The sequence below is a fragment of the Aotus nancymaae genome, unplaced genomic scaffold, assembly GCF_030222135.1.
Source record: "Aotus nancymaae isolate 86718 unplaced genomic scaffold, 86718_ANA_hifiasm-v0.15.2.pri h1tg000028l, whole genome shotgun sequence".
NCBI lineage: Eukaryota > Metazoa > Chordata > Mammalia > Primates > Aotidae > Aotus > Aotus nancymaae.
Window position 1 is genome coordinate 6956575 of NW_026988441.1, and position 23686 is coordinate 6980260.

The following is a 23686-nucleotide window of genomic DNA, read 5'->3' on the forward strand; positions in this document are numbered from 1 at the left end:
AGGCCTTCCAAACCCGGCCCTGGCAACCCGCCCCTTACGGGGACGCCCCTCCTCTCGCCAGCCCCGAGGCCCCGCCGTTTACAGGTGTCTTTGCCCCTGCCCTCGTCAGCCCGGAAGCCCCGCCCTTCACAGGTCCCCGTGCCCCGCCCCCCGGTGTTCTTCCCACTCTCCTCCCAGGTTTCAGCCCCGCCCATCATAGCTCCTTACACCCCGCCCCTCGCAGGGCTCGGCAGCCCACCCCTCACAGGCCCTCCCGGCTCCGCCCCTCGCAGAACCTCCCCGCCCATTAGTTCATCCTTTTTTTTTTTTTTTTTTGAGAAGGAGTCTTGCGCTGTTGCCCAGGCTGGAGTGCAGTGGCGTGATCTCGGCTCACTGCAACCTCTGCCTCCCGGGTTCAAGCGATTCTCCTGCCTCAGCCTCCCGAGTAGCTGGGACTACAGGCACGCGCCACCATGCCTGGATAATTTTGTATTTCTAGTAGAGAAGAGTTTTCACCATGTTGGCCAGGCTGGTCTCGTACTCCCGACCTCAAGTGATCCGCCCGCCTCGGCCTCCGAAAGTGCTGAGATTATAGGCGTGAGCCACCGCGCCCCACCTCGCCCATCAGTTCTAAGTCCGCGGGAACCCTGCAGGTCTAGCCTCGCAGCCTTCTCTGCTCCTCCTCCCATAGTTTCTCCCACAGCCTCGGTCCCTCCCCGGCTGCTGTCCTCAGGCCTCATTGGTCTCTTATCTCCCCAGTAACCAGACCACAACACTGAGCTTGGAGTACCAAGAACAGATCAGGCCCGTCAGCAGGTAGGGCCCCCGACTCCCCCAACCCTGCCCAACCCCCCTACAGCAGGCCCGGGGTTCCCCCTCCCCTTCGAGCCAACAGCCCGACCTCGGATATCCTGAGAGCCCAGGAGACCTGTCCCCTTCCAACCTCGCACCAGAGTCAGAGCCGAGACGCAAGACCCTCAGTGTGAGAGATGGGAGGACGGGAGAGGCGTGGGAGCAGCCTGAGATAGGTCTCCCTCCAACCCTTCTTGGAAGAATGAGGTCAGCGCAGTTCTAGGGTCACCCCCTTGCAATTCCAGTGTCTTGCAGTTCATCGGCCACCCTTCTTTGGGTCCTCGCCCGCCTGCTGTCTGAAGGGTCTATGTCCATCCCTACAGGAGGCCAGCCCTTTTTGGCCAGGATGCCTTTGGGACGCTCGGCAGGGAGTGCCCGATCCGAGGAGGGAAGTGAGGCCTTTCTGGAGGGAATGGGTAATTAATTCATTCTTTGTTTCTTTAGCCCATTTCTTTTCCAGCCCTTAGCTTTCCCAAGTTCCAAGTCCTATAGGGAGGGGGAGACTGTCTGTCCAGGAGCGCCCTGTGGTGGGAACAGATATGCGCCCTAAGGGAGGCAGGGTGGGCCAAGTGTGGGCAGTGGGGCAGGCTGGAGACTTCAGGCAGCAGGAGAAGTTTGAGTGGAGCCCAGCACTCCCCGTAGGAATTGCCAAAGGGAGAAGGAGGGAAGGGTATTTCTGCAGGGATAACAGAATGTAGATAGAGCAGGCTTTCTCAAACCTGGGTACTGTTGACTCTTGAGGGCTGTCCTGTGTGTTGTAGAATGCCAAGAAGTGTCCATGGCCTCTGGATACTCTGGTACTCACTGGATACCAGTAGCACCCTCCCTTCCCCACAAGTCGTGACAATGACAAATGTCTCTAGGCTGGGCGTGCTCGCTCGTGCCTGTAATCCCAGCACTTTGGGAGGCTGAGGAAGGAGGATCACTTGAGCCCAGGAGTTTGAGACCAGTCTAAGCAACACAGTGAGACATCATATCTACAAAAAAATAAAATGAGCCAGGTGTGGCATACACCTGTAATCCCAGCTACTCGGGAGGCTGAGGTGGGAGGATCACTTGAGCCCGAGAAGTGGAGGCTGCAGTGAGCTGAGATTGTGCCACTGTGCTCCAGCCTGGGGGACAGAGCGAGACCCTATCTGGAAAAAATAAGTCTCTAGACATTGCCAAGTGTTTTTGGAAGGCGCAATCACCCTCCAATTGAAAACTACTGGGCCTTTGGAGGTGGGGCATGTGTGGGCAAGACTGGAGAGGTGGGTAAGCTCAGGTCACTTGGGGCCTTGGATGCCAGGCTGAGGGGCTGAGACTGTCCTGTGGGTACTGGGGCATCATGGGAGGCCTGTGAGGGGTACAGGCAGTTGTGGGTGGGGTAGGATCAGCTGTGGGTGTAGAGAGACTCTCTGGGACTGTGGGGGAAGGCCGGAAGTTGAGAGAAAGGCTGGAGTGATGGTCCAGGTAGAAGAGGATGAGGCTGAGCCCAGGGGATGGGCTGAGAGAGGGAGGAGGCAAGAGGATGGGGCTGAGGGCTGCTGATGGTGGGGCGGAAAAGGAGGGAGGGAGCAAGAGCTTTCCCAATTCTAGGTGGCGTGCCCAGGTCCCAGAGGACCCAGAGGCCTTCCAGAAGTGCCCTCTGGTGGGATGGGAGTGGCTTTTAGGGGAAAAAATCCTGAATTCAGTTTTGAGTATGGAGGGATGAGGAAGCTCGAGGGATCCCATAACTGAGGTGCAGTCCTAGAGGGCTGCTGGGGGCAGTTCAGTTGCAGTTGGTGAGACCCCAGAGGGAGCAGAATTCCCGGTCCTTGGCTGGAAGGAGCTGGTGGCCAGGATCCCTGTTGAGTCCCTTGGCTGGCCCTGTTCTCAGTCTATTGGGAGCTGAGTCGACTGCAGCGACAGTGCAAGGTGATGGAGGGGGAGAGGCGGGCCTACAGCAAGGAAGTCCACCAGCGCATCAACAAGCAACTGTGAGCTGGGCGCCTGGGCTCTGAGCTGGGGAGGGAGGCAGGCTGGACTTCTGGGTCTGAGTGGGAAGCGCAGGAGTGGTGTGTCCCGCCTTTAGTGATGCCGAGTTCTGCTCCCTTGCTGGCCCCTCTTCCACCTCCCTGCCTGGGTAGTGAGGAGATCCGGCGCTTGGAGGAGGTACGCACAGATCTGCAGGTGCAGATCAGCGCAGCCCAGAACCAGGTCAAGCGGCTTTGGGACAGCGAGCAGCTGGAGAACATGGACCGCCTGCTGAAGGGCCAGGTCCAGGTGCAGGCGGAGGTCGAGGAGCTGCAGGAGCAGACCAGGGCCCTGGACAAACAGGTGGGTTCTGAGATGGGTTTCTGCAAAACCCACTTACACAGGCAAGTGTTGTAACCTCCCTGAGCCTTAGCTTCCCCATGTGAAATTAGGCCTTGAGGCCGGGTGCGGTGGCTCACGCCTGTAATCCCAGCACTTTGGGAGGCTGAGGCGGGCAGATCACTTGAGGTCAGGAGTTCAAGACTAGTCTGTCCAACGTGATGAAACCCCATCACTACAAAAAATACAAAAATTAGTCAGGCATGGTGGCATATGAATCCCAGCTACTCAGGAGGCTGAAGCAGGAGAATCGTTTAAACCTGGAGAGGCAGAGGTTTCAGTGAGCTGAGACTGTGCCACTGCCCTCCAGCCTGGGTGACAGAGTGAGACTCCATTTCAAAAAAAAAAAAAAAAAATCGGGGTGATTGAAAGCATCCATCTGGTAGAGTTGTGCTCAGTGGAAATGTAGATGTTTGCTGCTTAGCACAGTCCCAGGCATTCAAAGAGCGGACTGTGTGGTTAAGCAGGAAAGGGTCGCATGCTAGAGTCACTGAAACCTATGTTAGGGTCCTGGGTCTGACATCGGAGCTCTGTGACCACGGGCAGGCAGGTTTTCACCTCTCTGGGCCCTAGTTTCTTCATCTGCAAGAGGATGGTGGCAACACCGCAGTCTAGACAGGTTGTGAATCCCATCTGTTTCAGGACCTTGCTATTTGACCTTGCAAACAATGTGATTTTTCTAGGCCAGTGATCTGTCAAGTTTTTATGAGCATGACTCATGAGGTGTAGTTCATATGCACCAAGATGCATACTGATGTAAACACACACATATATAATAATATATCTGAAACAGAAGTTTCAGCAAATAATATTTTTTTCTATGTGGGATTCATTCTGCTAAATGCTGGTCTACTCTTCATTTTAAAAACCCTGCTTGTCATTTGGGCACAGTGGTGCGTGTCTTGAGGCTGAGGGGGCAGGAGTGCTTGAGCCCAGGAGTTTGAGTCTTCAAGGAGTTATGATTGCCCCATTGCACTCCAGCCTGGGCAACAGAGAGAGATCCACTTTCTTTCTTTTCTTTTTTTTTTTTTTTAGATGGAATCTCACTCTGTCACCCAGGCTGGTCTCAAACTCCTGACCTCAGGTGATCCACTCACCTCAGCCTCCCAAAGTGCTGGGATTACAGGCGTGAGCCACATTCCCTGGCCTAGACCCCCTTTCTTAAAATCGCATCACTGTACTCTGGTCCGGGTGACAGAGTGAGACTCTGTCTCAAGACAACAGCAACAAAAAGCAAAACGCAGTGATACGGCCACAGGCAAGGAATCCACAAGTCAAGGAATCCTGCCTGCAGAAACTGGCAAAGGCAAGGAATGAAAAGACAAATTCCAGACTGGGAGGAAACATCTGCAAAGCATGTATCTGACAGAGAACTTACATCCAGAATGTATTAAGAACTCTCCCAAACTCCACTAAAAAGACAGACCTTACCAAGTGTTGGTGAGGATGTGGAGGAAGGAGAATTCTCGTGATGGGAATGTAGAATGGCACATGCCTCTTGGCACACAGTTTGTTTTTTGAGATGAAGTCTCGCCTATTGCCCAGGCTGGAGTGCAATGGCATGATCTCAACTCACTGCAACCTCTGCCTCTTCAGTTCAAGCGATTCTCCTGTCTCAGCCTCCAAGTAGCTGTGTACCACCACGTCCAGCTAATTTTTTTGTATTTTTAGTAGAGATGGGGTTTTCACCATATGATTCAGACGTTCCACTCTTAGGTGTTTACCCAAGAGAAAAGAAAACACATGCCTGTACAATGAATTGTTCATGAAGGTTCATAACAACTCAACTTTATTTGTAAAATCAAAAACTGAAACAACCCAAATGTCCATCATTGGGTTCTTTCAGTCCCTTGGCTGAATGGACAAGCAAACTGTGCTCTATGCATGCAATGGAATACGACTTGTGAATAAAAGAAATGGACTATTGATACAACATGGGTGAATCGCAAAATAACTATTCAGTGTGAAAGAAACTAGATACCCTTTTGATCCCCAAAAGAGTCCATACTATACAATTCCATTAATAGAAAATTCTAGAAAATGCAAACCAATCTATAGTGACAAGAAACGGTTCAGTGATTGCTGGGGGAAAACTTGGTTGCAGGAAGAGAATGGGGTGAGATACTACAAAAGGGCACAAGGAAACTTTTCGGGGTGATGGATATTTTCACTATATTATGTCAAAATGTATCAAATTGTACACTTTATTTAGAGATGGAGTCTTGCTCTGTTGCCCAGGCTGGAGTGCAGTGGTGCAGTCTTGGCTTACTGCAGTCTCCACCTCCCAGGTTCAAGCGATTCTCCTGCCTCAGCCTCCCGAGCAGTTGGGACAACAGGTGCCCACCAACATGCTTGGCTAATTTTGTATTTTTAGTAGAGACGGGGTGTCACCCTATTGGCCAGGCTGGTCTTGAACTGACTTCAGGTGATCTGCCCACCTTGGCCTCCCAAAGTGCTGGGATTACAGGCATAAGTCACCATGCGTGGCCCAAATTGTACACTTAATTGTAATCTATTCTTCAATAAGGCGATTATTGGGGCAGGAGGATTGCTTGAGCCTGACCTGGGAGGTGGAGGCCATATTGAGCCATGATGGTGCCACCGTATTTGCCCTGGGTGACAGAATCAGAACCTGTCTCTTAAAAAAAAGAAAAAAGGAAAGAAAGAGAGTAAATTTTGTTGGCATTCACATGCAGTTGAAAGAAATAATGCAGATATGCCCCTTGTACACTTTGCTACATTTTCTCACAGTGTCAACATTTTGGGTGTTTCTTTTTCTTTTCTTTTTTGCGATGGAGTCTCACTCAGTCACCCAGGCTGGAGTGCAGTGGTGCAATATTGGCTCACTGCAGCCTCCACCTCCCAGGCCAGACTCAAGTGATTACCATGCCTCAGCCACCCGAGTAGCTGGGATTACAGGCATGTGCCATGATGCCCAGCTAATTTTTGTATTTCTAGTAGAGACGGGATTTCGCCATGTTGGCCAGGCTGGTCTCAAACTCCTGACCTCAGGTGATCCACCCGCCTTGGCCTCCCAAAGTGCTGGGATTATAGGCGTGAGCCGCTGTGCCTGGCCAACATTTGGGTATTTGCCTTTTATCACAACAACTGCTGAAAATCCAGTCTAACAAAGATGTGACATCATGAAAAGGATGATAGCGCCCCCTCATGCTGAACTTGTGAACTACCTTGAGCTAGTAGTTCATGTGGTATCTGACCATCTGACCAACATCAAGGTCTTCCTAAAAAATTTAAAACATCCCAGTGGCCCGGCGTGGTGACTCATGCCTGCAATCCCAGCACTTTGGGAGCCTGAGGTGGGTGGATCACGAGGTCAGGAGTTCAAGACCAGCCTGGCCAACATGGTGAAACGCTATCTCTAAAAAAGAAAAAAAAAAATCCCCATGGTGATTCTTAAGTTTGCTGCAGCCTTCTGCAATATCTTGGTGCATGAATTAGTTTGTTAGGGCTGCTGTGACAAAGTTCCACAAATTGGGTGGCTTGTATAACACAAATATGTTTTCTCACAGTTCTGAAGGCCAGAAGTCCAAGGTCAAGGTGTAGGTTTGGTTCCTTCTGAGTGGTGTGGGGTGAATATGTCTATTCCATGCCTCTTTCTTTGCTTCTGTCGGTTTGCTGGCAATCTTTGGTACTCTTCACTTGGAGACGTGTCACCCAATCTCTCAGCTCACTGCAGCTTCCGCCTCCTAGGTTCAAGCAAGTCTCCTGCCTCAGCCTCCCAAGTAGCTGGGACTACAGGCGCCTGCCACCACGCCCGGCTAATTTTCGTTTTTTTTTTTTTTTTTTTTGAGACGGAGTTTTGCTCTTGTTACCCAGGCTGGAGTGCAATGGCGCGATCTCGGCTCACTGCAACCTCCGCCTCCTGGGTTCAGGCAATTCTCCTGCCTCAGCCTCCTGAGTAGCTGAGATTACAGGCACGCGCCACCGTGCCCAGCTAATTTTTTTGTATTTTTAGTAGAGACGGGGTTTCACCATGTTGACCAGGATAGTCTCGATCTCTTGACCTCGTGATCCACCCGCCTTGGCCTCCCAAAGTGCTGGGATTACAGGCGTGAGCCACCACGCCCGGCCTAATTTTCGTATTTTTAGTAGAGGTGGGGTTTTGCCATATTGGCCAGGCTGGTCTCAAACTCCTGACCTCAGGTGATCTGCCTGCCTTGGTCTCCCAAAGTGCTGGGATTACAGATATGGGCCACTGTGCCTGGCCAACATATGAGTTTTTATGGGACACGATTCAACCCATAACAGAGCACAAATTGAAACACAGTGTTAAGCAATTCATTTATCTATTTAGTTTGCACGTTTTATTGAACATCTTTTGTCTCGGACACAGAGAAAACACAACTCTTTGTCCTCCTGGAACCCCCAGTTTGCTTGGAGAGACAGAGCACACCCCAATAAGCACAGATGAATACAGAAATGAGGACAGATTGGAAGTTGGTTTGAGGCATAAGCAGACCCAGGGATTCTACTGTCATCATTAGAATGTCTAATGTTCATTCTCAGCATCTCTCCAACTCTCCTCTTCACTTCTGCCCACTGGCCCCATTCTCCCAGGATCCTTCCTGTGGTGGGCGCTATGACAGCCGAAGTCCTGGCATCTCATCCTTCCATCTCATGTGCTCCCCCAAGACTATCAGGAAAGGAGTCAGGGCCGGGCACGGTGGCTCATGCCTGTAATCCCAGCACTTTGGGAGGCCGAGGTGGGCAGATCACCTGAGGTCAGGAGTTCAAGACCAGCCTGACCAACATGGGGAAACCCCATCTCTACTAAAAATACAAAAACTAGCTAGGTGTGGTGGTACATGCCTGTAATCCCATCTACTTGGGAGGCTGAAGCATGAGAATCACTTGAGCCTGGGAGGTGGATGTTGCAGTGAGCCAAGGCCACGCCACTTCACTCCAGCCTGGGTGACAGAGTGAGACTCTGTCTCAAAAAAAAAAGGAAACGAGTCAGGCTGGCTTCATGGGGTCACAAGCCTATCTCTAGGCCAAGCCCTGTGAGTATCTAGAACTGAGTCATGTGGCTGAGAGGGTGATACGTTGTTGTTGGAAGGCCCACCAGAACCGCATGGAGGACTGGATACAGTCAGCGGAAGGGTACATGGGATTCTGGGGCGATAGGGACAGCTGATTTCTGCCATGCGTAATGACTCATTTTCCCTCGGCCATTCAATCTTTCCCACGTCCAGGCAACCATAAATGGGTACCATCCTCTTTCTTCTAGATCCAGGAGTGGGAGATGCGGATCTTTACCCATAGTAAGAATGTCAGGTCCTCGGGATTCATCCGAGATCAGAAGGTCAAGATCCAGCGAAGGATCAGGATCCTGGAAGACCAGTTGGACAGGGTGAGAGTCAACATTCTGGTCCCTCGGCCTGCCTGAATTGTGGGGTTAGGGGAAGAGCTGGGCATGGTCGTTGGGTTCCATAAATGGCGGACAGTGTGTGCACATGTGTGTCGGGTTGCAGGATTCTGGAGGGATGGAGGTTCCCAAGGAAAGGAGACTGATGGGTCCTTAGAGGGGAGTGGACATTGCTTTCAGCAACCCTAAAGAACCCATGTTTCTCAGGAAACAGGCCAGCCCCAGCTCTGATAAGTGCCTCTTCCTCGGCTGAACTTGGAGGAGGGAGACAGGCCACTCTTCCAACCGCCTTTCTATTCCCAGGCCACCTGTCACTTTGACATCCAGCTGGTGCAGAACGCGGCCCTGCGTGAGGAGCTGGATCTGCTGCGGATCGAGAGGAACCGCTATCTGAACATGGACCGCAAGCTCAAGAAGGTCAGCTGCCGTGACATCCAGGGGAGGAGAGAGGGACACCTGCCTGGGTCTTCCCCACAGCTGTTTCCCTACCTGCTCCAGCACTCAGGCCTCAAGTATGGAATTGACTAGAGCTGTAGGCTTGCTTTAGTCCAGAGGGCATGGAGGCCTACGAGGAAAGTAGCCTCATTTATAGTTGTAGAAAGCAGAGTGTCATCCTGAATATTATCACCCAGGGCAATCTATGAGCAAGCAAGACCATTTATTATAAATTCCATGGGTATCTGAACCAGCCCTGTCCCCTCTCTTTTGACTTTTTTTTTTTTTTTTGAGATGGAGTCTTGCTCTGTCCCCCAGGCTGGAGTGCAGTAGTGCGATCTCGGCTCACTGCAGTCTCCACCTCCCATGTTCAAGTGATTCTCCTGCCTCAGCCTCCTGAGTAGCTGGGACTATAGGCACCCACCACTGAGCCCAGTGAATTTTTGCATTTTTAGTAGAGATGGGGTTTCACCCTGTTGGCCAGGCTGGTCTTGAACTCCTGACCTCATGACCCACCTGCCTCGGCTCCCAAAGTACTAGGATTACAGGCGTGAGCCACTGTGCTCGGCCCTTTCTTTTTTCTTTTGAGATGGAGTCTCGCTGTGTCGCCCAGGCTGGAGTACAGTGGGGCGATCTCGGCTCACTGCAGCCTCTGCCTCCCAGTTCAAGCGATTCTCCTGCCTCAGCCTCCCAAGTAGCTGGGACTACAGGCGCCTGCCATTATGCTTGGCTAATTAAAAACATTTTTTTTTTCAGTAGAGATGGGGTTTCACCATGTTGCCCAGGCTGGTCTTGAACTCCTGACCTCAGGCAATTCACCTGCCTTGGCCTCCCAAAGTGCTGAGATTAGAGGCTTGAGCTACTGTGCCCGGCCTTGACTTTAATTTTGGAATAATTTCAAGTTACAGAAAAGGTGCAAGACTTGTACAAAGAACTCCTATATATCCTTCACCAAGTTTGATCATTTGCCACATTTACTCTTTCTTTCTCACCCCTCTCTTACTATGCGTGTGTGTAATTATCATTTTGGTGAAAATAATTTGTTATCCTGATTGCTGAACTGTTTGATGGTATGTTGTAGGCATTATGCTCCTAAGTACTTTAGTGAGCATTTCCTAAGAACAATGCCATTTTCTTACATAAACACAGTGCTGCCTGCGTGCGGTGGCTCACGCCTGTAATCCCACCACTTTGAGAGGCCAAGGTAGACAGATCACCTGAGGTTGGGAGTTCAAGACCAGCCTGGCTAAGATGGTGAAACCCCGTCTCTACTAAAAATACACACAAAAAAATTAGGTGGGCGTGTTGGCGCGTGCCTGTAATCCCAGCTACTCAGGAGGCCAAGGCAGAGAATTGCTTGAACCCGGGAGGCAGAGGTTGCAGTGAGCCAAGATCACGTCATTACACTCCAGCCTGGGGTGACAGAGTGAGACTCTGTCTCAAAAAAAAAAAAAAAGGAAAAAGAACATACAGTGCTGTTACCAGGTCAGGGACATTAACATTGTTAGAATTCTAAACAGACCATATTTCAAGTTTGCTGGTTGTCTCAGTGATGTCCTTTACAGCAAACTTGATTTTCCCACTCTAGGCTCCAGTCCAGAACCCCACATTGCATTTGGTTGTTCTGGCTTTGTTCATCTGGGTCAGTCCCTTGACCTTTTTTTCTCCATGATATTGACATTTTGGAAGCATCCAGGCCAGTCATGTTGTACAATGCTGGTTTATCTGTGTGTTTTTGTTTTTGTTTTTTTTGTAGACGGAGTCTCACCCTATTGCCCAGGCTGGAGTGCAATGGCTCAATCTTGGCTCACTGCAACCTCCGCTTCCTGGGTTTAAACGATTCTCCTGCCTCAGCCTCCCGAGTAGCTGGGGTTACAGGTGCCCACCAGAATGCCCAGCTATTTTTTTTTTTTTTTTTTTTTTGCATTTTTAGTAGAGACAGGGTTTCACCATGTTGGCCAGGCTGGTCTCAAACTCCTGACCTCATGATCCACTGCTCTTAGCCTCCCAATATCTGATCTTGATTCATGATTAGATTTGGTGTCTGCGCTTTGGGTGGAATGTCACAGCAGTGATAGTGTGTCCTTTGTATGCATTATCCCCGCACCTGAGTTCGGTTTGTCCCATGACTAGTGTTGCCAGGGAGGGCCTGAAGGCTGGGGACTGGGCTGCCAGTCCTGCAAAGCGAGTGGGGACTTGCAGCATCTCCTCCAGGCCCGATCATGGCTGCCAATGGACCAATCAGTAAGCACCCTTTCTCTGGAGAGAGCTAGGAAGCACACGTGTTTTAAAATTCTATTTATTTTTTGTAGAGATGGGGTCTTACTATGTTGTGCAGGCTGCTCTCAAATTTTTGGGCTCAAGCGATTCTCCCACCTTGGCCTCACAAAGTGTTGGGATTACAGGCATGAGCCACTGCACCTGGCTGACATATTTTACAATGTAGGTTCACATTGATACCTCTGATTCCATTCCAACACCAGCAGCTTTTTCCTGAGCATTCTTCATTTCCTCTTTCTAGCTCTCTTCTCCCACAGTGGGAACCCCAGCTCCCAACCACATCAATATACTTACTCATTTGCTCGATCATATGGTACATACACACAGGAATTTCAGAATTGCTACAGCTATACCCCCGCCTCCCACGCCTGATAAATAGGGTTCGGGATTTGTTTGCAGTTTGTTTTGTCCTCTGAGAATATGAGTATTTATATATCTTTTTTTCTTTTTCTTTTTCTTTTTTTTTTTTTTTGAGATGGAAACTCTCTTTGTCACTCAGGCTGGAGTGCAGTGGCCATGATCTTGGCTTACTGCCAAGCCTCCACCTCCTGGGTTCAAGTGATTCTCCTGCCTCAGCCTCCCTAGTAGCTGGGATTACAGGTGTGCACCACCCCGCCCAGCTAAATTTGGTAGTTTTAGTAGAGACCGAGTTTCACCATGTTGCCCAGGCTGGTCTTAAACTCCTTACCTCGGGTGTTCCATCTGCCTTAGCCTCCCAAAGTGCTGGAATTACAGGCATGAGCACCCAGCCTATCTTTTCAAATTATTCTATTCAGAAGTTACTTGGATTAATTCCTTTATTTGGTCTTCTGTATAATGATGATTATTATTGTCATTTTTTGAGATGGAGTTTTGCTCTCGTTGCCCAGGCTGGAGTGCAATGCCGTGATCTCAGCTCACTGCAACCTCCACATCCCGGGTTCAAGTGATTCTCCTGCCTCAGCCTCCCGAGTACCTGGGATTACAGGCATGAGCCACCACGCCTGACCTATTATTATTCTTTTTTTTCTTTTTTCTTCAGACGGAGTCTTGCTTTGTTGCCCAGGCTGGAGTGTAATGGTGCCACCTCAGCTCACTGCAACCTCTTCCTCCCGGGTTCAAGCGATTCTCCTTCCTCAGCCTCCCAAGTAGCTGGGATTACAGGTGCCTGCCACCATGCCCTGCTAATTTTTGTATTTTTAGTAGAGACTGGTGTTGACCATGTTGGTCAGGCTGGTCTGGAACTCCTGACCTCGTGATCCACCCACCTTGGCCTCCCAAAGTACTGGGATTACAGGTGCGAGCCACTGTGCCTGGCCTTTATTATTATTCTTAAATATGGTTAAGTTCATTTGCTCCCATTTGCATTCTGTTTTAGTTTTCACTCCTCACTTTATTGATTTAATTTCCTTTATGAATATATAAAACATTAACAAGGTTCTCAAATCAAAACTATTCCAAAAGGTCTCCTAGAGAAACGCCATTTCCTCTCCATCTCCTCCAACTAATTTCTACCCAGCCCCCGGTTACTAAATATTTTCTTAGTTTTTGGTTATCTACAGAAAGAACCTTTTGATCCAGCTTATCAGTTTGACTTCATACCTCTTTAAAATCTCTTTCATGGGCAGTTGCTGATGAGGAGGGTCCACATTTGGAAGCCTCAACAGCTTCACTCCTTATTGGAGAAAGCATGGGGGCCAGAAGGAAAGATTCTGAGAATGGGGTTGTAAGAAGTGGCACTGATTTTTTTCCTCCTCCCCCGACAGAAGATTCACCACCTGCAGAACATGGTCAGCACCCTTATCCTCTCCTCTACCTCTGCCTATGCCGTCAGGTAGGGACTGCGGGCATCCTGGGGTGGTGGGACCCAGATGACTCAGGACGCACCATCCTGGGGTGGTGGGACCCAGATGACTCAGGACGCACCTTTCCATAAGACAGTGGTGGGAAGCTTCAGGACTTAAGAAATACACATCAGAACCTACTTTTCCCCCCATTATATGCTCCTGTTCTCTCTCTCCCATCAGTTCCCCAGCTCCACAGGCAAGGTCCTGTTCTCTTTCTTGGGCATGTAAATCAACCTCTACTGACCACGTCTAGCACATAAGAATGCATCTAGTGGCCATGCTCTGTGCCTCACGCCTGTAATCGCAGCACTTTGGGAAGCCAGGGCAGGTGGATTGCTTGAGCTCAGGAGTTTGAGACCAGCCTGGCCAACATGGTGAAAACCCATCCCTACCAAAAATACAAAACCTTAGCTGAGCGTGGTGGCAGGTGTCTGTGGTCCCAGCTACTTGGGAGGCTGAGGTGGGAGGATGGCTTGAGCCCTGGGGGCAGAGGTTGCAGTGAGCTGAGATTTCGCCACTGCACTCCAGCCTGGGCAGCAGAGTGAGACTCCGTCTCAAAAGAAAAGTGCATCTAACATATAAGAATGCAGAGAGAATTAAGATGTGCACATATAGGGCAGCAGGGGTCCTGGAGCCTGCAAGCATCTGGCGAATTTGTTATTTGTCAGTATTGGTTGCAAGGGACAGATATTTTCTCGGGCCAGCTTCAGATAAAGAGACACGCTGTAGGGAGTTGAGGGGCCGAAGCTGCTTTAGGTGTTGGCTTCTCTCTGCCTCTCTCCCCATCCCTGCCTCTTTCTCAGCTTCGCCCTCTTCTCCTCTTGCTCCAGATGCTTTTTCCCTTGCACTGAGTTCTTCTCTGGCTTTTGTTGCCTCATGGTCCCTGACGGACATCAGTGATGGCCCAAGTCTGCCTTAGGGTCTCTGTGATTTCTTTCTCTCTGTTAAAATAAACATGACAAAGTTCACCATTTTAAAGCGTACAGTTTAGCAGCATTTAGTACATTCACAGGGTTGTGCAGCCCCATCACTTCTATCTAGATCTGAAATATTTCCATCACTCCCAAAGGAAACTGTACCTGCCACCGGAAGTGTAGGAATCCTCGGTGCTTAGTCTTACTTGGGAGAAAGAATTCTGCCAAGTGACTGATTTAGCCAACAAAGAGAATGTATTGAAGGCAAATAGGGAGCAGAGAGTTTACATAGACAGAGGCGGTGCACTCTGAAGGATGAGGAGAGCAGGCTGTTGAAAGAAAGTGAGCCGGCAGCACTCCGACAGTTTTGTTGGCTTTTTTTTTTTTTTTGAGATGGAGTCTTGCTCTATCGCCCAGGTTGGAGTGTAGTGGCATGGTCTCACCTCACTACAACCTCCATCTCCCAGGTTCAAGCAATTCTTGTGTGTCAGTCTCCTGAGTAGCTGGGACTACAGGTATGCACTACTACCGCCTGACTAATTTTTGTATTTTTAGTAGTGACGGGGTTTCACCATTTTGACCAGGCTGGTCTCGAACTCCTGACCTTCAGTGATCCACCCTCCTCGGCTTCCCAAAATGTTAGAATTACAGGTGTGAGCCACCGTGCCCAGCCTGTGTTGGCTTCTTAATATGATGTTGGACTCTTGTTTGAAGTTCTTGCTTCTGTCTTTTTTTTTTTTTTTTGAGCAGGAGTTTCACTCTTGTTGCCCAGACTGGAGTGCAATGGCACGATCTCTGCTCACTGCAACCTCCGCCTCCTGGGTTCAAGTGATTCTCCTGCCTCAGGCTCCCAAGTAGCTGGGATTACAGGCATAAGCCACCATGTCCAGGTAATTTTTGTAATTTTAGTAGAGACAGGGTTTCTCCATGTTGGTCAGGCTGCTCTTGAACTCCTAACCTCAGGTGATCCGTCTCCCTCAGCCTCCCAAAGTGCTGCGATTACAGGCATGAGCCACTATGCTCGACCTTTTTTTTGAGACAGAGTTTTGTTCTTATAACCCAGGCTGGAGTGCAGTGGCGCAATTTCAGCTCACTGCAACCTTTGCCTCTTGGGTTCAAGCGATTCTTTCTCAGACTCCTGAGTAGCTGGGATCACAGACGTGCACCACCAGGTCTGGCTAATTTTTGTATTTTTAGTAGAGACAGGGTTTCACCATGTTGACCAGGCTGGTTTTGAACTCCTGACCTCAGGTGATTCTCCTGACTCGGCCTCCCAAAGTGCTGGGATTACAGGCTGAGCCATCATGCCTGGCCAGGTCTCTGCTTTTTGTGACCACAGGGTAACTGCAACCTGATTCAACCCCATTCCTGTGACCCTAGGCTGGACCTGCCCATCCAGGACACCAGCTGACTCCGCCCCATCCCCCACAACCTCAGGCTGACCCTGCCCATCCCCAGGACCCCAGGCCGACCCCAGTCCAGCCTCTAGCCATCCTGACACCAACTGATCCCCCTAGGGAGGAGGCGAAGGCCAAGATGGGCTTGCTGCGGGAGCGCGCGGAGAAGGAAGAGGCCCAGAGCGAGACGGAGGCGCAGGTCCTGCGGCGGCAGATCTCGCACCTGGAGCAGCTGCACCGCTTCCTCAAGCTCAAGCACAACGACCGGCAGCTGGATCCTGACGTCCTGCAGAAGCGTGAAAAGCGGGGTGAGGCTGGGGCTTCTGCCTCCTTATCTCAAGGGCAAGGCCGCCCCAGGGGGCACTGCACTTTGTTCGCCCGGGCCCAGGAGGTCCCTGTGCTGGAGGCCACCCAGGAGGCTGACCTGCTGCTCTCTCTTCCCCCAGCCCGGGAGGTGGCCGAGGGCCTCCGGAAGACCTCCCAGGAGACACTGGTGCTTCGCTTCGAGGACGCTCTGAATAAACTGTCCCAGCTGACCGGGGAGAGCAACCCCGACCTGTTGGTGCAGAAGTATCTGGAGAGTGAGTTGGGGCCCTGGGCGGAGGAAGGAGGCCCATGGGCCCGGGCACCCCCTGAGTCCAGTACAGGCGGCCTTGGCTCTGGCCCTGGGAACTCTTCCACCTGTGCCGGGGAACAAGGTATCAGGCCTGGGACTCGCCACGTGCGTCCACTGGCATCTTACTGTGGCCCTGTCTCTGCCCTCTCCCCATCTCCGTGTACTTGGTGTCCCCCTCATCCCTCTCCCACCCCTGGCTCCCATCTGATCCCCTTTTTCTGTGTTTCTGTCACTGCATCTCTCTGCCCACCTGTTTCTTTGGGATTTGCTATGTGTCTGTCTCTCCTCTCCTCTGCCCCTCTTCACTCCTGGGCCCGGGGTCACTCTTCACATCCTTCCCTCAACCTGTCCCTCTCTGTTTCTCTCCTCCCGCCTGCATCTCCCCATCTCCCTTGATGTTTCCTGATCTCTGGCTTTCCCTCTCTGCCTCGTGGTGTGTTTTTGTGGCCCCTGTGCCGTATCTTCCCGTGCCTGTGTCTGTGACTCCTCTCTGTTCATTTCTCTGCCGTGGTCTCTGTGTGACCTTCCTCAACCTCACTTTCTCTGGCCTTTTGTATGCCTTTCTGTCTCTGCGTCTCTGTCTCCCTCTCTCTGGGCCCCACCTTGCCCACCTCTCCCAGTTGAGGATCGAAACTTTGCTGAGTTTAACTTCATCAATGAGCAGAACTTGGAGCTGGAGCATGTGCAGGAAGAGATCAAGGAGGTGAGTGAGGCCTGCCCTCCCCATCACCTCCTGTACTTTCTGCCCCTCCCCTCCCTCAGCCCCTCTCCTGCCTCTTCTTCCCAGTTCTGCACTCCCAAACTCCTGAGGCTGCCATCCGGCCCAGTATTCAGCCCTGTCCCCACAGATGCAGGAGGCTTTGGGGAATGCACGTGCCAGTGAGGATGACCGGCATTTGCTGCGGGAGCAGCAGCAGAAGGAGTTGCAGCAGCGTGTGGACAAGGTGCGCTCAGAGGCCGAGCGCCTTGAGGCCCGCTTCCAGGATGTGCGGGAAAAGCTGGAGAAGCTCAAGGCTGGTGAGCACCCATGGGCTGCCCCTCCCAGGCCTGGCTTCTTCACTTGGAAGGATGCCATCATCCCATGGAGGGCCCAGTCCTGGACTGGCAGCTTGGAGGCATTGCATGGACGACCTGGTCCACTTGTTTATCATTTGTCCTGTATCTGTCCATCCATCCATCCATCCATCCATCCATTCATCCATCCATCCAGGATCTATCCCTTCAACTGACCCATATCCATCCATCCATCCATCCATCCACCCATCATCCATCCATCCAGTGTCTGTTCCTCCAACTATCTTATATCCATCCACCCATCCATCCATCCATGACATCCACCCAGCATCTATCCCTCCAACTGTCCCATATCCATCCATCCATCCATCCATCCATCCATATGTCCACCCAGGGTCTGTCCCTCCAACTGTCCCATATCCATCCATCCATCCATCCATCCATCTGTCCACCCAGGGTCTATCCCTCCAACAGTCCCATATCCATCCATTCATCCATCCATCCATCCATCTATCCATCCAGGGTCTAACCCTCTAACTGTCCCATATCCATCATTTATTCAGGATCTATCCTTCCATCTGGCCCATATCTATTCATCCATCCAGGATCTATCCCTCCATCTGTCCCATATCCATCCATCCATCCATCCATCCAGGGTCTGTCCCTCCAACTGTGCCATGTCCATCAATCCATCAGGATCTATCTCTCTATCTGTTCCATGTCCATCCATCCATCCAGGGTCTATTTGTCCAACTGTCTCATCTATCCCTCCAACTGCTCCACATCCATCTGTTCATCCATCTATCTGCAATGACATTTGACTTTTGCTGGGCACTTATTGTACCTTATTCTACTTATTTCACAAAACACTAAAAAATAGATGCTATCCCTCCAACTGCCACTATCCATCATCCACCTACCCATCCATCCATCTATCCAGTATTCATCCACGGATCACCCATGTACATGTATCTGTCTATACATGCCTAGTAGTGGGACTGCTGGGTCATAGGGTAGGTATATGTTGATACTTATTAGAAAATGCCAAACAGTTTTCCACACTGGTTGTAAGATTTTATGCCCTTGCCATGTGAACATATGAGAGTCCCGGATGCTCTGCACCCTCTCCACCACTTTCTACTGTAAGCCATTTTATTTTTTTATTTTTTATTTTTTGAGCCATTTTAATATTAGCCATCTAATGTGTGTGCAGTACTATCTCTACTAATTTAATTGGCATTTCCCTGGTGACTAATAATATTGAGCATCATATTGGCCATTTGGGTATCTTTTTTTTTTTGAGACGGAGTCGTGCTCTGTAGCCCAGGTTGGAGTGCAGTGATGTGATCTCGGTTCACTGTAACCTCTGCCTCCCCGGTTCAAGCAATTCTCTGCCTCAGCCTCCCAAGTAGCTGGGGTTACAGGCTTGTACCATCATGCCTCGCTAATTTTTGTATTTTTAGTAAAGTTGGGGTTTCACCATTTTGGCCAGGCTGGTCTTGAACTCCTGACCTTGTGATCTACCTGCCTCGGCCTCCCAAAGTGTGGGATTACAGGCATGAGTCACCATGCCTGACCTGTAAATATTTTCTCTTATGCTATAGCTTGGCTTGTCAGTTTTTTGGTGATGAACTGAAGTTTCTTAGTTTTGAGGCGATCTAATTCATAAAATTTCTTTTTGTAGTCAGTGACTTTGTGGCCTGCCTAAGAAATTTTTGCCTGTCCTGGGGTTACAAAGGTTTCATTGTTTGAGCTCCCACATTGAAGTCTGTGACTTATGTCAAATTAATTTGTATGGATGGTATGAGGTAGGGATCTAGAGTTTCCTTTAAAAAAAACTTCTTTTTAAATGGATGAGAGGTCTCTATGTTTCCCAGGCTGGCATCGAACACGTAGTCTCACTTCCTCAAGCGCCTGGACAACTGTCCTGAGCCACCACGGCTCTCCCCTCTTTTGCTCTTGTTGCCCAGGCTGGAGTGCAGTGGTGCGATCTCGACTCACTGCAACCTCTGCCTCCTGGATTCGAGCAATTCTCATGCCTCAGCCTCCCAAATAGCTGGGATTACAGGAGCCTGCCACCATGCCTGGCTAATTTTTATATTTTTAGTAGAGACAGGGTTTCAGCATGCTGACCAGGCTGGTCTCGAACTCCTGACCTCAGGTGATCTGCCCACCTTGGCCTCCCAAAGTGCTGGGATTACAGATGTGAGGCGCCGCACCTGGCCTTAAAATTTTTTTTTAATTTTTTTAAATTTAGTTATCTTTTGAGAGGAGTTTCATTCTTTTGCCCAGGCTGGAGTGCAGTGGTGCAATCTCGGCTCACTGCAACCTCCGCTTCCCAGGTTAAAGCAATTCTCCTGCTTCAACCTCCCTAGTAGCTGGGATTACAGGCACTTGCCACCATGTCTGGCTAATTTTTGTGTTTTTAGTAGAGACGGGGTTTCACCATGTTGGCCAGGCTGGTCTTAAACTCCTGACCTCAAGTGATCCGCCCGCCTTGGCCTCCTAAATTGCCGGGATTACAGGCATAAACCACTGTATTTTTTTTTTCTTTTTTTTCTAGGTTGATGAGATGAATCCTCCTGAAAAAAAAATTTTTTTTTAGAGGTGGGATCTTGCTATGTTGTCCAGGCTAGTCTTGAACTCTTGGACTCAAGCCATCCTCCTGTCTTGGACTCCCAAAGTGCTGGGATTACAGGCATGAGCCACCATGTCTGGCCGTTTTTTTTTTTTTTTAATCCTTTCTGTGGGTATCAGTTGCATCCACCTGTGTGTCTTCCCATCCTTTTTTAAAAATTATTATTATTTTTTTAAAAAATTCGAGTGCCATGGAGTGACCTTCACTCACTGCAGCCTCCCTCTCCTGGGTTCAGGCAATTCTCCTGCCTCAGCCTCCTGAGTAGCTGGGATTACAGGCACGCACCACCATGCCCAGCTAATTTTTATATTTTTGGTGGAGACAGGGTTTTGCCATGTTGGCCAGGCTGGTTTCAAACTCCTGACTTAAGGTGATCCATTCGCCTTGGCTTCCCAGAGTGCTGGGATTACAGGTGTGAGCCACCGCACCCAGCCCCATCTTTCTTATTTTTGGGGACGTAGCCATGCAGAGCACTGAGGAGTCAGGCTGTCCTGATTTTTTTTAAATTTATTTTTATTTTTAATGTTGTTTTGGGATGGAATCTCACTCTGTTGCCCAGGCTGGAGTACAGTGGTGTGATCTTGGGTCACTGCAACGTCTGTCTCCCGGGTTCAAGTGATTCTCCTGCCTCAGCCTCCACAGTAGCTGGGACTACAGGCGTGTGCTACCACTCCTGGCTAGTTTTTTTGTATTTTTAGTAGAGGTGGGATTTCATGATGGTGGCCAGGTTGGTCTCAAACTCCTGACCTCAAATGATCTGCCTGCCTCGGCCTCCCAAAGTGCTGGGATTACAGGTGTGAGCCACTGGGCCCAGTCTGTCTTGGGTTTGAATCTCATCTCCACCAACTGTGAACCTTGGTGTGTGGCTTCCTCCTTCTGAGCCCCTCTGGGAATGGGGATGGCAGTGCCTACTTTGCAGCGTTGTCATGGGAATTAGAAGGGATGATGGATGGAGAGAGGTGGAGTGTGGTGGGGAGTGAGCCGGACAGCCAGCTTGAGGCACAGTCGGAGCCCTCATATGGGCAGGTTCTCCTTCCCTCTGTCGTGATGGCTGTGCCGAGCCCTGTGCTAGGTGATGTGGGCACAGTGGGGAGAGGCCCTGGAGGGGACTGACATGGGCACTGGGCACTCATCACTCGGGCTAGGGTGGAGGACACCCAGGCACTGGGGGCAAGAGGAGGCCCTAACTCAGTCTTCGGTGCAAGACCATCATTTGTGGGGCCCAGTGCAGAATTAGGGGCCCCTTGTTAAAACATTGTCGAGACTTTCAAGATAGGAACCCCTCACCACTGCCTGGGTCTCACACTTACGAAGCCGGCTCTGTGGGGGTGACTGGGAAGGCTTCCTGGAGGCAGTGACACTTGAGGCTGACTTTGAAGGACCAGCCAGGGAGAGAGGGATGCACAGCCGTGCCCTCCCCCTGGCTGGTTGGTTGAGCTCGGGTGAGTCCCTTCTGATCTCTGAGCCTTGACTGCAGTCTCTGTAGAATGAGGCAGTGGGGACCTGCATAGGGAGAGGGCTGGCACCGAGCCAGCGCCACCAGATCCCTGACAGAGGGCCCTCCGTGATGCAGGTATCCAGCTCCTCTTCACCAAGGCCTGTTGTGACAGCAGCATGATCGAAGACCTCCTTGGGGTCAAGACCAGCATGCGAGACCGGGACCTAGGCCTCTTCTTGAGCCTCATCGAGAAGCGGCTGGTGGAGCTCCTCACACTGCAGGCCTTCCTGGATGCCCAGGTCGGGGGCACAGGGAGCCAGGGTGGGGGCTGCAGGGAGCAGGGCAGGAGGCAGGCCTTGGGGTGGGCCCCAGCTGACCGCAGGCTCCACACTCTCCAGAACTTCACCTCCTTGGCCAACGCTGCCCTCCTGGTGCTGGGCCAGAACCTAGAGGACCTTCCGAAGAAGATGGCTCCACTTCAGCCCCCTGACAATCTGTGAGGCACAGGGCAGGAGGGGAAGGGGCTTCCATCGGAGCAGAGGGAGCACACAGGGTAGAGAGTTTTGGGGGGCTTTTGGGAACCGGCTGGTGGATGGGGCCCTGGGGGGTTAGAAGATGAAATGTGGCTGGGCACGGTGGCTCACGCCTGTAATCCCAACACTCTGGGAGGTGAAGGTGGGCGGATCGCAAGGTCACGAGTTTAAGACCAGCCTGGCCAACATGGCGAAACCTCATCTCTCTACTAAAAATACAAAAATTAGCCAGGTGTGGTGGTGTGCGCCTGTAATCCCAGCTACTCAGGAGGCTGAGGCAGGAGAATCGGTTTAAGCTGGGGAGGTTGCAGTGAAGCAAGATCATGCCACTGCACTCCAGCCTGGGCAACAGAGTGAGACTCCATCTCAAAAAAAAAAGATGAAGTGTGTGCTTCAAAGGAGCCAGAGGAGTAGGGGTTGGCGCCTGTGTGGGAAGATGGGGCCCGGGGTACCCCAGAAGGGGAGGGCACTCGGGGCTGGTGGGAGAATGGCTGAGGCTCCCTGAGTTTATCAGGAATGGCCATTGGCCTTTTTGAGGACTGAGAGTCTAGTCTTTTCCGGTTTTCCTTCCCCTCCCCAGAGAAGACCCCCCGGGTTTTGAGGCCAGAGATGACTACCCCATGAGCAGGGAGGAGCTGCTGAGCCAGGTGGAGAAGCTGGTGAGAGTGGGGCCCACGGGGGTGGGGCCAGGCCTCAGTGTGCGTCGGGGGGCCCAGCTCACCTTTCCTGCAGGTGGAGCTCCAGGAGCAGGCAGAGGCACAGCGCCAGAAGAACCTGGCTGACGCCGCTGCGAAGCTGGATGGCACCCTGGGCGTGGACCTGGCCAGCACCCAGAGGAACGGCTCCAGCACCGCCCCAGTGCCCTCCTTGCAGCCCCGTGCCATCCCCGGGTCCATCTTGAGCCACGGGACTAGCAAAGACCACAGCTCTCATGGCCGCGTCACTTTTGGCCCCCTCAGCCCCAGTGCGGGGCATTTGCCCAACCACGCCACCCACGGTGACCCCAGCACTGGCCACATGACCTTGGGCTCCACCAGTGCCTCGAGTGGGGGCCACGTGACCTTCAGACCTGTCAGTGCCAGCAGCTACGTGGGCTCCACGGGATACTTGGGGTCCAGCAGAGGTGGAGAAAGCGCGGAGAGGGGTGTGGAGAGCAGAGGCACTGCGTCCGAGTCCAGCGGAGGCCTCGGGTCCAGCAGAGGCCGTGCCTCCAGCACCGGCCCCAGCTCCTCCACCAGCAAAGACTCCCGGGGCTAACACGAGGGGCACTCAGTCCCCACCCTGCCCTGGCTCTCTGCAGGGTCTCTTGTGTCTCTGCTTCCCTGTTTGCCTTGTGGGTCTCCATCTTCTCCCAGTCCCAGGCCTGTCTATTTGCCCCCCACCTGTTTCCATCCGCCCTTCCTCACCGCCTCGTCTCTGTCTCCCCGTCCTTCTCTCTGCTCCTGACCCTGCTTTTCCTTCTGCTTCCCGACCTCCTGTTCTCTCGGCTTCCTGGTCAGTCTCTCCGTCTTGTCTCCATATCTGCCCCTTCCCTGTCTGCTGAGCCCTGACTCCCTGTGGGTCCCCCACCTCCCGCTTCTGGCTCACTCTCCTGTCTCCATCTTTCAGGCTCTCCGTGCATCCTGTGTCCCTGTCTCTGTAGCTCCTCACTCCCCAAGAGCCCTCCAGTACTGACAGGGGAGACGCCAAGACGCCAGGTTCAGCATGGCAAAATGGGAGTGTGGGAAATAAAGCATCTATGTGGAGAGCAGGCTTCAGGCATGGCTGCTTCATCCACCTCCGGCCTGGGGGCACATCTGTGACCCTGTCCTGATTCCCTGCCATTCATTCCTTCACTCAGCATTCTTTTTTTTTTTTTTTTTTTTTGAGACAGTTTCCCTCTTGCCACCCAGGCTGGAGTGCAGTGTCATGATCTCAGCTCATTTGCAGCCTCCACCTCCTGGGTTAAAGTGATTCTCCTCCCTCAGCCTCCTGAGTAGCTGGGATCATAGGCGCCCACCACCACTCCCGGCTAATTTTTGTATTTTTAATAGAGATGTGGTTT

The 23686-nt window shown here is 51.6% G+C and overlaps 1 protein-coding gene across 1 annotated transcript; it reads left to right on the plus strand.

Moving 5' to 3' along the window:
- Nucleotides 1–777: 777 nt before the first annotated feature.
- On the plus strand, nt 778–23399 carry ODAD1 (outer dynein arm docking complex subunit 1). Its single transcript, XM_012446675.3, has 15 exons — nt 778–795; nt 1077–1247; nt 2690–2789; nt 2940–3129; nt 8414–8536; nt 8855–8968; nt 13012–13079; nt 15524–15711; nt 15850–15984; nt 16640–16722; nt 16868–17036; nt 21245–21408; nt 21508–21605; nt 22223–22301; nt 22375–23399. Exons 2-15 carry the CDS (start codon nt 1139–1141, stop codon nt 22897–22899), a joined length of 2145 nt encoding a protein of 714 aa, XP_012302098.2. The 5' UTR covers nt 778–795; nt 1077–1138; the 3' UTR covers nt 22900–23399.
- The last annotated feature ends 287 nt before the right edge of the window (nt 23400–23686 follow it).